Source organism: Mastomys coucha, unplaced genomic scaffold (genome assembly GCF_008632895.1).
Source record: "Mastomys coucha isolate ucsf_1 unplaced genomic scaffold, UCSF_Mcou_1 pScaffold1, whole genome shotgun sequence".
Lineage (NCBI taxonomy): Eukaryota > Metazoa > Chordata > Mammalia > Rodentia > Muridae > Mastomys > Mastomys coucha.
The window spans coordinates 19,921,952-19,935,607 of NW_022196891.1; the positions used below are offsets into that span (position 1 = coordinate 19,921,952).

The window sequence follows — 13,656 nt, forward strand, 5'->3', positions numbered from 1 at the left end:
GCATTTTTTTTTTTGAGAACAGTGTTCCCATATAATTGAATCACAATACTGAAAATTCTATTAATATTTTTTTAAAGTTCATACATGAGTACTGTTGGTACATTGTTTCCACCCATTCACTTCCCTACTCAATGCCTGTGAACCCCCAACAACCTTTGAAATTCTTGACTTCTTTAATTATTATTCTCTCTCTCTCTCTCTCTCTCTCTCTCTCTCTCTCTCTCTCTCTCTCTCTCTCTCTCTCTCTGACATACACACACATACTTTCTCTTTGTTTCTCTCTCTCTCATACACACACACGCACACACACACACACTCACATATGTGTGTGTGTGAAGGTTTATACATATAGGTATATATAAAAGCAACCCACTGAGTTCATTTAACATTGCTCATGTACACATGAGTTTAATTGACTGCTTGAGACTGAATGACCTAGTAGGGGTTCATTCCTGGCAATGACTGAATCATCTTTTTCAGCAATCGTTAATTGACTGTAGCTCTTGATCTTAGGCAGTGGCTGTCTAATGCTACAACCTTTTAATATGGTTCCTCATGCTGTGGTGATATGCAACCATAAAATTAGTTCATTGCTGCTTCACAACTGTAATTTTGGTGTCATTATGAATCATAATATAAATGTCTTCTATGAAGGATTTCTGATATACAACCCCTAGATGTGACCCACATGTTGAGAGTTGTTGATCTGATTGATGGCTGTGAGAAATTTCCCTCACCCATGATGGAATCAATCTTTCTTTCTTTCTTTCTTTCTTTCTTTCTTTCTTTTTCTTTCTTTCTTTCTTTCTTTGTTTCTTTCTTTCTTCCTTCCTTCCTTCCTTCCTTCCTTCCTTCCTTCCTTCCTTTCTTTCTTTCTTTTTTTCTTTTTCTTTTTCTTTTTTAGAGAAAAGGACACCAGGAAATTTAATGTTACAGCCAAAATACATTTGGGAAGAAGGGCTGTTACCATTAGGAGGTTCACAGCTTTAAGGAGAGGCTACTCTGTGCCAGCACACATTAATGAAGGGCTTCCTCAGGGCAAGACCACAGCTGGACCATGGGATTTTCAGATTTATTCCTGAGACTGCTGTTAACATTAACAGCCAGCTGGAACGCATCCTCCAGCCAATCCAGGAGCTTGTTCGTGAACTCACTCACAACTTGCTCCTCGGATGATTGGAAGCCCCTCTTCAGTAGATCCAGGGCTGCAGAAAGATCTACAAGTTTTTGATTTGGTCCCAACAACAGAGCAAACAAATACTGAAGCTCTTGCATAAACACGATATTTCTTTTTTCGGTGTGACTTCGACAATTTTCAAGGATGTTCTGTGGCAGGCTATAACTGAGAACAAGTCTTTGAAATCCAAGCAACTGAAAGAGAGATTGGTTAACAGCACTGAACCAACATGTGTTGCCAACATTTTTCAGCCCAACCAGCCAACTATCCACTCTCCTCCAGTTATCGGGATTTTGGTTTTCTCCCCAAACTTCACAACGTTTTCTTTTTGAGCCTTTAGTTTCTGCAGAGTTAGCCTCATGCATTCTATTAAGATCTCTGTTGTCAGCTTGAATGCTAGGAGATTCCAGAAGGCTCAAAGCCCTGGTTGCCTGAAGGTCATCTTTGTTTTCCTGAGTGAGGTCTATCACTTTTGCTAAGAGATCTTTGCTAGTAGCCCTCTCTTCTACTTCAGAGAGTTCTGTAGCCGTTGTGTTGTGACTAGGTTCCTTAACTCTTTGGTCTGTGAAAACGCTGACAGCCAGGGTGATGCCACCATTACTGGCCTTTAATGCTTCATGAAGAAAGGAAGGATCCTGGATGCCCGTGATTTCTTGCAGCTGATTTAACAGCATCTGGCAGCTCGAGCCTTCCATTGTCCCCGCGGTGTCGTCCTGCCGCAACTCAGCAGTCATGGCCGTGTTGTCCCTCCACGTGAAGCCCCACTTTCATTGTCGTCTTCACCACAGTCACCACTGCCACTCCATGATGGAAACTTTAAGGTCTTATAAAGTAGAAGTTGAGGCCAATCGAACAGCTTGGTGTGTAAAAGCACTTGTCACACAAGCTTGCTGACCTGAGTTTGATTCCCAGAGTCTATTATGAAATAAAAGCACCATGTCCTAAATGTTGTCCTATCACTTCTACACATCCTCACATGCAGGGACTACATTCACACACAAATAAATAAACTTAAAAGATTAAAGTAACAGTGGGAAAAAATACATCGATGTTCATGTATTAAAGAGTTTACAAACCAATAAAATAGACCTAGATATTTGGAACACAGATAAATGATACAATGAGATATTTACTGTGTTTAATTATATGTGTAAAATAAGAAATTATATATAAAAAAGAACTTTGGCTTTTGAAAAGTTGCAACTGCTGCAGTTTATGCCAAGTTTTACAGCATTGTATTGAAAGAATGCTACTTGGGTAATATTCCCAAGACATGTTTTGCTATAACTATGTACTGACTATAGATGTATGGATGTATATATCAATGTATAGATATGGGGGACATTTCTTGTGACATCTTATTGCCTATTCTACTTGAAACAGAAAATGAACACATGGCCTATATGCCATTCTGTTCCCAGAGCAACAGAATCATTCTTCAAAACATTCTTAGTTTTCTTGGTATGGATCTACATTTACCAGCTTCCTAAATGCTCTGTGCCTGCCCACCCTGCTGGTGCATGCCTATAACCCCTTTGCTCAGAAAGCCAAGGCAGGAGGGTTGGAATTCATGTGACAGTTGGTCTGCATAGTATGCCTGGTTCACATCCCCAGAACCTGTCTCAATGAAAGGAGGAATATAATGAGAGGAATCTTGTTTTTATAAATCCTCTGGTTTGTTAGCTCTCCATATTCACATTATATCAAGTTTGTTGAGTACTATCTGAGGTAATAATATGAGTCAACTCTTTGTAGGCAAATGGTACAAATGCAAGGATGACAGAAAATCTGTGGGATTTTTTTTTTATTTCAGTTACACACCAAAGGCCAGTATGGAATCCTAGACTACCTCAGGCAGCTATCTTCACATGCTTTCAGGGTCTACTTAGATTGCTCCCAGAACAGAGAATTCATACTTCAATATTTTAGTGCATTTATAATGTCAAATTCAAGATGAAAAACCATATAAAACATTGTAAAGATTTTTTATATTTGTGAATATTTCAAAACACTTTTGGCTCATAGATTTCGGAGTGTGCTAAACTGTGAAACTGTCTCAGAGAGCTGAAAAAATGACTAACAAAGTTACGCATTTAAGATTAGGAAAAAAAAATCTATTGTAACTACCTTCCACCTTGCAGCCTCCCTCACAACAGAGGGGAAAAATACTTATTGCGGAAGGTGTAGCGAGTCACAGCCCCGAGTCACTCCTGGGGCTGGCTCACCTGCAACTCTCTCATGCATGTGCTGCTTCAGTTCCATAGTACTTTAGTTGGTTAGGGGCAGGGTTATATCTCTCACTCTTTTGTCCCCCAGGGCCAGATGTTCCACAATGTTTGAGGCAAGGAACAAGTTCTGCACGGCCCTCAGCCATCAACATGTTCCCAGGCAGCAACTCAGACCAGTGACTTCTACCTGGTCTTTTGTGGTAACAGACCCCTGCTGCTACAGGACCATGGATCCAGGCATGGACCTAGAAGTGGCCGCCGATGGCAGCGTAGGTCAGGACCCCATTATGGTCCCAGGTGTCATCACTACTTACATCAGGCTGTCCCTTACATTGCCTCTCTTCATTGTGCTCACCTCTTTCTGTATCTGTTTCCCTTCCGTTTCTCTACCATCTATGTACTCCTCTTCGTGGTGCCCAGGATCTCTGAGTGCCTGATGTCGTTTCAGGAGTTCTATGACCTACTCATGCACAATGGGATTGGGCAGAGGTCATTTTGGACATGATCTGCATCCCCGGGGCCTGCATGACCCTGGATTGGTGGTCATCTCAGGTTAGCTCCCTGTCCAAACCCCAAAGTCCTGGTCTGGTGGTCACCCCATTTTCATTCTTTGCCTGGCCCACCAGAGTAGCCCCATTAAATGGGTCATCTGTTTCAGGCTCACTTCCACCTGGCTGGCTAGCTCCCTGCCTGGGCATCCAGATACTGGAGTGGTGATTGTCTCAGGTTCTTCTTGTTTATCTGTTCTTTTGTTTTTTTTTTTTTTTTTTTTTCTTTTCCAAAGATTGTTAGGCTACTAGTCATTCAGATGTTCACTGATCAGAACACTGAGCATAGACATAGCCTCTCTCTTCTCTGCCACCTACTGACACACATGTGACACAGCAGCCACACCTGCCAAGTCTCTAGGGGCAGCACATTGACTTTTGTATGGACTCTAAGCAACACCTTCCAAACCAATCAGAATTTGTTAGATTATTACTGAGTACATAAAAATAAATGCAGAGACTTGATCATGTCGTATAAGGAGATTTCTGGATCTCAGGGCGTTCTTCAAACACTTTCAAAAAACAAAGTCAAAGAGAGAAAATTTATATTTTTCACATTGTGAATGCGTGTGTGTGTGTGTGCGTGTGTTTGTACACATGTGTAGACACACCCGTGTGTGCACATTCCATGGCATATATGTAAAAGTCACAGGACAACCTGTGGGAGTCATGCCTCTCATTCCATCATGTAGGTGCAAGTGATTGAACTTGGGATATCAAGCTTGGCCATGAGAAACTTTATTGGATGAATTCTCTCTCAGAGAAAGGAATGCAAAGTAAACAATGTAGAAAAGAAAGTACAATTTTTTATGATATAGAACTGTGACTTTTTGTTAATCTATATATGTCTTCTATATAAATTTGGCAGAATAGAAATCCTGGGTGTAGATATAAGCCTAGGTGTAGTTGTGAGAGAAGCTACAGTATGGAAGTATACTTTTAATTCAACTCTTACTTTAACGTTACATTCAGAATAAAACAGGGAACAGGAATAAGACTTCATTCATTCTCTGAAACCAGCTGGAAGTCTAGAATAGAGTGGTTGTAGAGGAGACTAGACATGAGACACACATCCTAAACTGGTGATGATTTTATCTCAGGCAAAGAGGCAAAATCCAAGCCAGACATTTCTATTCATAAACTGGAGGCGTGTTGGCACATTTAGTAGTGCTCTTCATTTGTTACCAGGTAACTTCCTGTTTATTCAAATATCTAATATTAAATTCTGCCCAAAGTTTATAGTCATTAAATAAGGGAGATGCTATACTGCTTAAAAATACCATGCTTTAATTTACTGTCTATTCATCACAGGAAATGAACTCATTGTTTTCAGACAATGTCCTAATCAGATAGAGCAGAGACATTTAATGAAAACCTTTTATTAGGTTGATTAGGTGATAGGATTATGAATTACAAGCTTCAGATTCTCTACAGTACTTCTAATCAATAATGGAACTTAATATTGTTCTGAGTGGAATTGTCAGCTATCCTGAGTGAAACTGCTTGCTACCGTATAGACAAAGTGGGCAAATGCAACAATGAGATTTTTCTTTTGTTTAATTTCACACAGTTTGGGAAAATGACGTTGCAGCTGCTTATCCTGAAGAGTCTGGGAACTCTGCCCACACATCCCTGAGTGGGAGAGATATTGTGAGGGTTAATCTTGCTTCTCAACATGACGACATTAAGAATCACCTAAGAGACACTATCTGGACATGTCTATGAGGCAGTCTCTCCATTGTGATAATGGCAGAAGGAAGATGCTCCGGAAGAGTGGGCAGTCCCATTACCAGCTGAAGTCCTGGAGTCAGTGGGCTGAGTGAGCACCAGCATTCTTTTCTCTCTGCATCCTGACTGTGGATATGACAAGACTAGGCACTTCAAGCTCTTGCTATCATGCTTTCCCACCCTGGTGGACTGTCCTCAAACTGTGGGCGAATTAAGCCTTTCCTTACATTACTTTTCCTGAGTTACTTTGTCAAAGCGATGAGAAGAGTGACTAATGAAGAGGTTATGTGAAAATAACTCCCCTGGGGAACAAGTTCCCACACACCAGAAGGTATTCTGGTGTGTGGGAACTTGTTGAAAGCAACTGTTTATTACTGTTCATGTGTCTGTGTCCATGTGAGTGTATGTGCGTATATGTGAAGGCGTGTAGGCTGATGCCTGTGGGTGGAGGCCACCAGGGGTTACTGGGTGTCCTCTTACAGTACTCTGCTCCTGTTCTGCTGAGGCACAGTCTCGTCCTGAATCTGAAACATGTATCATGGCCTGGTTGGAAAGCACCAAGATCACTCCTTCTTTCCCTGCTCCTCTGAGAACTGGAAGGACAGGCATTTCTGGGTCCAAACTCCGGCAATAGTGGAAGAACTGCTCATAAGCACTGAATCATCTCTCCAACCCTACAAATAATGTTCTTCACTTATTTTTTAGTAGACTGTATGATACTGAAAAAAATGCAGACTCTCAGCTTTCATATGTTCACAGAGAAAGTAATCTGGAAACTTGTGTAGAGGGATATGCAAATATTTTATTTGAGTGCAGACATTGTGATTTTACTAGCACATGCCAAATAACTAATGAAATGTACAAATGAATGTGCACTATGCATATAATCTCACTGAAATGTCGAAAAAACAGTTGATAGTGTAAACCTAAACCAAGTAAACTAAATGGCAATAAAAGTAATTGGTTTAATAATTATTTGGCATGATGAAAAGGTACATATTTGAAATCCAGATTTTAAATATCACCAAGGATAAAGGTAATAACACACTTTAAAAAGTGCATGCTGTGAAAGCATGAGTACCTGATTTTGATCCTCATTTAAAAAATGAAATTGTAATAAATTAATTTAAATTTAATTTTTAAAATTAATATTAAATAAAATTAATTTAAACATAAATTAGCTTTAAATTAATTTAAAAATCTAAATAAAAAATTAAAATAAAAAATAGCTAACTGGCCATTATAGCAGGTACTTGTCAGCCCATGGACAAATAGATCCCTGAGACTCACAGCCCAGACAGTGTAGCTTATTTAGTGAGTTATGAGAAATCCTTCTCAAATATGGAGGTAGATACCACCTGAAGAATGGCACTCAAGGTTGACAACTGGCCTGTCCACAGGCATGTGTATATACACACACAGGAAGTGAGCACAGAATGCACTATCGTATTTTTCATGAAATTATAATCATATGTCACTGGAGGCTAAGAAAAGCAAAAGAATTATTTCACTCATTTAATAACTTTCACAGTGGCTAGATTCTATAAATGTGAAATGAAATCCACTAAAGGTTCATGAGTCCAAGCCTTACACTCTAGCCTGAAGAGTGCCTGAGAGCACTTGGGTAGCTTGCTTTCTGATGTTTTCATCTACACTTGTGTCAGAGAGCCCACCGTTTGCAGATTTACTGTTCTCAGTCAGTAAGCACTTCAAACACATGAACTTGCCCTAAGTGAGTCAGGAGTCCCAGACACAGCTGAGCCTCACAGCACATCCTCTGACTGCCGGCCCCTATGTTGCCAGGTCCCATCATGATCAGCATTCCATGCACGCCCATTAGCAATGGACTACTGCCCAAGGCCAGAACAGAATGACTATGCACAGCCAACAGCATCCTACTGAGATGTCAGCACTGCAGTGCGCACTCCTCTTTTACTTATAAATGATGATGCTTTATTTTGAAGAGCCGACTGGCACTATAGGTAAAACTCAATGAACATATTATACATGCATGCTATTTACTTGGTGAAATGTGGTGGTGGGGGGAGCAATTTGTCAACAGGACTGCATCTGGAACTGACTAGGAGGCAATCATCTGAGCATTTCCTGTGACAGATGTTTTGATTTGATTACTAAAAGTGGGAATATCTACTCTAAACATGGCAGCACATCCCTGGCATGCTCCCAATAAAGGCTGTGGAAGAAGGAAAGCTGCTTCCATGTGCTTACCTTTATTCTTGCTGGTGAGTTCGTCCATTCTATCAATGCATCATCTCTCTGCTGACATTAGAGTCAGCTTCTTTAGGGGCCACATGCCTAGTAAAGTTGTCTCTCCAGCTTCTTTAGGGATTACATGTATAGTAAAGATGGCTCCCCATAATTTTCCAGCTCTTTGGGGTCCTACTAGAACTACTGAAACATCCAGCTTTATGAACCTAGTAAATGTTGGATGCTTCACCTTTCCAGTGTGAGACAAGTAGTTTTGGACTTCCTACTGTATCATGTAAGCCAATCTTATAAACACACTTTTAATATGTACTTATTCTATCAATTCTCTTCCTGTAGCGAACCCTGACTAATATACTTATAACCCTCTGAACATTTAGAAATGGATTCTTGTGGGGGAATTAAAATAGACGTGTTTGTGAACAAGATTGCTTGTCTAAGAATCTAACATCAAAGAGCAGAGTAACTCTAATGATGAAAATGGATCATTTAAAGCAAGCATAACAAGTCTGCATGAGTGAATGCCACAGATCTATTAAAATCACAATTCAGAATATGCTAAATGCAAAATATTAAAAATTCCATTAGAGGGTATCAAAAAAATTATATATCATTCTATAAATGTTGCAAGCCTAAATTATGATGATTGAAATCTTTTTTAAATCATTACTTATTTTAATGTAAAAAGGAACTGAAAATATATGTACCGATTGATGAAAAGCTTATTAAAAAAATGACAGGACATCAAAGCATTTATTTATTCTTTTACTACTTTGTTCAGGTATTACTTTTCAAAAATGTTGTATTGACTATATAACAGCACTTTTATACAATTAATAAAACAGTTTTATAGCTATTATTAAAATGAAACAAGGCATTTCACACTATGTTCCCAAATAGTGTGTACATTTGTGTATGTGTGAGTGTATACATGTATGAGAGTTCTGCAAGTATTTGTGCATGATAAACTGTGTTTACCTAAATATCAATTTATGGCTCCATAACCAGTATGTTCATTTCAGTCAACTGACAGCATTCCCGCAAATAATAGCACAGTCTTGTTCTTTTCTTAGTTTGGCAAATTATTAATGCTCTGAATGGCAGCCACAATGCAATGAAAGCATTCGACTTCAATGAAACATTTTCACACTCTGGATGAAAGATGAACAAAGTCAGCCTAGGTACTCTGTGCAGTTTCTCTGGACATTGCAAGAATAATGGATGTGCCTGCATACAGGCTATTCCATCAACAGATGAAATTCCTTTCGAGGCATTTAGAAAAACTCTTGGCCCACTCCTTACTAAGGAGCTACTGGCAGTAGCTAGTCGCTGGAGGAGAATCCTCTTTTTCTTGGGAACATGGCCATGGGTATATTTTCCATCTTCCATCCATGTCCATAACTAGACTTAGTGGTTATCATACAGCAACTACAGCCACAACCACAACCACAAAAACAACAAGAGTAACAACAGCAAATGAAGTTAGGAGAGGGAATGTATTAAAGGGGACATGGAGAAAATGGGAGAAAGCATGGAAAATATGATCATATTCCATTGTATACACATATAACAACCTCAAAAAATGCAGGAAAAATTTCAAAACGTTTAAAGAGAAAATCTTAACTAAATATGAAAAGACCCTTCCTTGGAAGACACCATCTGCCCAACATAATACTAGAAATGGTTCCCTTTCTTAATGAGTTAAATAAACTGGCTTCATTTGAAAATGTGAATATCATGATATACTGTTTATATATTCTTTATATTGTTAGATACAAATGTTCTAGCCATCACTCTATTGGCGAAGTCTTCCTTCGGTGTGAGTATACATATGCATGTGTGACTAGGCCAGAGGCTGACATAGGTGTCTTCCAAGATTCAATTATTGGCTGGCTTTTGAAACAGGGTCTCTTCCTAAACACAGAGTTCCTGCATTGCCTATATTGGATAGCCAGTAAGCTCTGGGGATCCTCATGTGTTTTATCCCTCCGAACATTACAGATGTGCCTGTTGATGACTAGCTTGTAGGCAGGTGCCAAATATTCAAACGCAGGTCCATTCGTCTACATGGCAGGTAGTTTATCAATAGGATCATCTTGAGTGTTTAAAGGGGTAGCTAAATATCAGAGCATTGGGTTTTAGCAATTCAATAAAGGCAAGAGAAATAGCTCAGTGGTTAGGAGGACATGATGCTCTTCCAAATGGACAGGAATTAAGTTCCAGTACCCATGTTGGGTGGCTCATAACCAGCTCTAATTCCAGCTCCAGAGGATCTAGCATTCTCTTCAGACCTCCAAGGATACATGTGTGCACACACAGACACAGATGCACACACAGAAATAGACACATACACACAAATAACACACACAAATAAATAAGATACATCTTAAAAATAGAGATTCAGTAAAATTCCTTGACTATAATATTTATAAAGTGCAATTTATTGGAAATATATTTCCCTAGAACTAATGATCACAAGGTTTACTTAGCAGAAATAAATGAAGTAATATCCTAATGAACCTTTTTTTCACAGAGAAAATGAAATATTACCTTAAAATCCTACCTGCTTATGCCAATCAATCAATATTTGACCCAGAAAGACCCAGAAATGTATTCATATATAAATGCATATATTTATTTAGAAATAAATGCAATTGCATTATTCATGGGTATATAATCAACTAGTCCACTTTTCTAACTTAATAACCTACTATGAAAATTAGGCTTCTTCCCTGCTGTAGAAATTACACATGTCCTAATTTTTTTATTTCAGTCTTGATTAAAATTAAAGTCACATTTGTGCAGATTGCTTAATAATGCAAACCTCAGGTATCTTTGTAATTTAAGTACTGCCATAAAATTTTATCAATCTAAAGTAAAAATTTGTAGGTACAAATGTATGTATGTATGTATACATACACACATACATACATATATACACATATGTATACACAAATATACATATATATAATATCTGCTCTAGTTAAAAGAATGTGTTTATTAATATATGCTAATTATACACAATGGGGCTCACCATGACATGTTCAGACATGTAGGTCATGTATTTGGATCCTACCCACTTCCCCCTTTCTCTTTGGTCCCTTCCCTCTCCTGCTGACCAATTTCTCTTCCCAGCCATGTTCATTGTATGTTTTTTGGACACTCCTGTGAGTTTTATTAAGGTTACATCAGCTTCAGAATAATCACAAGGCTTGAAGGAGGGGACAACTTAAATTAGCCTGGTTTGTGAGGGATTTTATGCCACATTTATATTGTATATTGTATTTTAAAAAGGAGATAGTTTTGGCTACATTCTTGGGAAGCTCTCACAATCATTTGGTTTTTCTCCCAATTATTTGTCATTATAAAGCTCTGTGTGTGTGTGTGTGTGTGTGTGTGTGTGTGTGTGTGTGTGTGGTGTGTGTGTGTGTGTGTGTGTGTGTGTGTGTGTGTGTGTGGTGTGTATAGGGGGAATGTTCACTTCTAAGGATGCTTGTTTCCTCCTAAATGTGTGCTATTGAAATTTAATTTAACTCATTAATCTTGACATTTAAATTAATAAACCTATTAATAAACTATTAATAAACCTGATTTAAAAATAATTTAGACTTTTAAAATTTGTTTGAGATTAAAGGGAAAAATGTTTTTCTTCTGCATTTCAAAAACTCTCTAGGAAACAGAGTGGCCTTCTAGTCATTGAGAACATATTAGTTTTCTTACTTTTTTTTTTTTCGGTTTTTCGAGACAGGGTTTCTCTATGTAGCCCTGGCTGTCCTGGAACTCACTCTGTAGACCAGGCTGGCTTCGAACTCAGAAATCTGCTTGCCACTGCCTTCCAAGTGCTGGGATTAAAGGTGTGTGCCACCACTGCCCAGCTATTAGTTTTATTTTCTACTTTAAAATATGCACTGCATTTTCTAAAATAGAAGCATTTTATAACTGTTGTACCATTCCATTTTGAAGGGGATTTACTTAGTTATGAATATTCACTTATTTATTCACATGTTATTAATATTAATAAGTTAATTAATAATAAGTTAGTAAGTTAATTAAGCTAATATTCACTTATTTATTATTGTGTGTACTTTACCTGTCTGTGTGGTTGGACATTCTATGGCATGCACCTGGATTTTGCTCAGGTCCCCAGATTTACAAGGCAAGTTCCTTTACTACCTTAGCCAAATTGACAGTCCATATCTTTGAAACATACATAATGGCTTGATAGTGTTACACGTACAAAATAGAAAATATGTGTTTAGTGGACAAAATGTTTTTAGATTGTCATCAGGCTCTTGGAATTTGGTTGTGTTTTAGTTAAGTTCTATATCCAAGTTGGGTGTAGTGATACACATCCTTAATATCAGTAGTCAATAGATGGAGAGATAGATGGAACCTTGTGAGTTTGAGCACGACTTGGTTTATACAGTAAGTTCTAGAACACCCAGAGATGCATCATAAGACACTGTCTCAAAGCAACAAAAACAATGTTATGTGTCCCAGGGCTGGAGATGTAGGCTTAGTTAGTAGATTACCTCTTCAGGGCACATAAAGCCTGAATTTGATTTCAGAACTGCATAAACCTGGATCTTAGCTTATGCCTATTATCCTAGCATCTAGGGACAGAGTTGGAGTAGCAAAAGTTCAAGGTAATTGTCTACTATATAGTGAGTCCAACACCACCTATTTGTATAAATACATACATGCAGACATACATACTACATTCATACATACATAGCATGCCAAGGCCCTCAATTCACAGCACATAAGGATGACTACATACTGTATTGATGCAGTTTGAATATATGACATCATCTCCCAAAAATATGTGTGAGCCCTAGATTCATGGCCCTCACACTAGGCTCTGAATGGCACCAGATCTGGGATTTCTGGGACTGGGAAAGATAGGTTAGTTGATGAAGCCCTTGTCACATAAGCATGAGGACATCAGTTTGAATGCACAGAACCCATGTCAAAGGCAGAATTCAAAGCAGGTATCCATAATCCCAGCACTTCTCTGGTCAGATGAAAGGCAGAGACAGGAGAATCTCTGGAAGTACCTGGGTAAGCTGGCATAGCAGAGGTAGAATTGAACAACAAGTGACCCTAGAGGTTGTCCTCTGACCCCCACAGGTGAGCGATTGCTCGTGTACACCTGTACATGCACATAAATACAAATCCAAGGAAGAAGCATTAAGCCTTCAATGACAATGAAGCTGAACCAAAGAAACATCCCAGAACCTACCTGAACCAGGAACATAGCTACGTGGTGGAATTCTCCTCTTCCACCTTGTTTGACAGGGACCGTCATGAAGAACTTGCTTCCATCTCTGGAAAACACTGGTTCCTCGTTCTATAATGGAGAAGGGTGCAGAAGAATCTCAGAATGTCTATGAGGCAAGCTTTCCACTCAGCATCACACATAGGCTGTTGTTTGATTTGAATTAGTTTGGGAAATTAAAAAAATATGCTTAAAAGGAAAAAACCCAAAGCATGGCATTTAGAATTTTAAAAGGTGGATTTAATGTCAGAGTATGTGTATGAATATCTAAAGTGGAAAAAAATGTTGAGGTTTCATGCATTGGGGATGAACATATTAAAAATTAGAGTGAAGGCTTGGGAGAAATGTATACAGATAAGAACTTTTATAGCTTGGCATGCAACTATACTTGGTCATTTATCTCTCAAACCTAAGAAAAGGGCGAATTAATTCTATAGACAGCTCATTGAGATATGTTTTAAAATAATAGTC

The 13,656-nt window shown here is 38.6% G+C and overlaps 1 protein-coding gene and 1 non-coding gene across 3 annotated transcripts in view; both read right to left on the minus strand.

Moving 5' to 3' along the window:
- Positions 1–13,656, minus strand: part of Dpp10 (dipeptidyl peptidase like 10) — a 716,117-nt gene that overhangs the window by 52,040 nt on the left and 650,421 nt on the right. For both annotated transcript variants that reach the window (XM_031380842.1, XM_031380845.1), the window contains exon 13: positions 13,150–13,257. In XM_031380842.1, coding sequence (XP_031236702.1) covers positions 13,150–13,257 — 108 coding nt within the window. The remainder of the gene's footprint in view (positions 1–13,149; positions 13,258–13,656) is intronic.
- Positions 4,190–4,321, minus strand: LOC116072180. Its single transcript, XR_004111347.1, has one exon. It is a non-coding gene; the product is annotated as a small nucleolar RNA SNORA17 (small nucleolar RNA).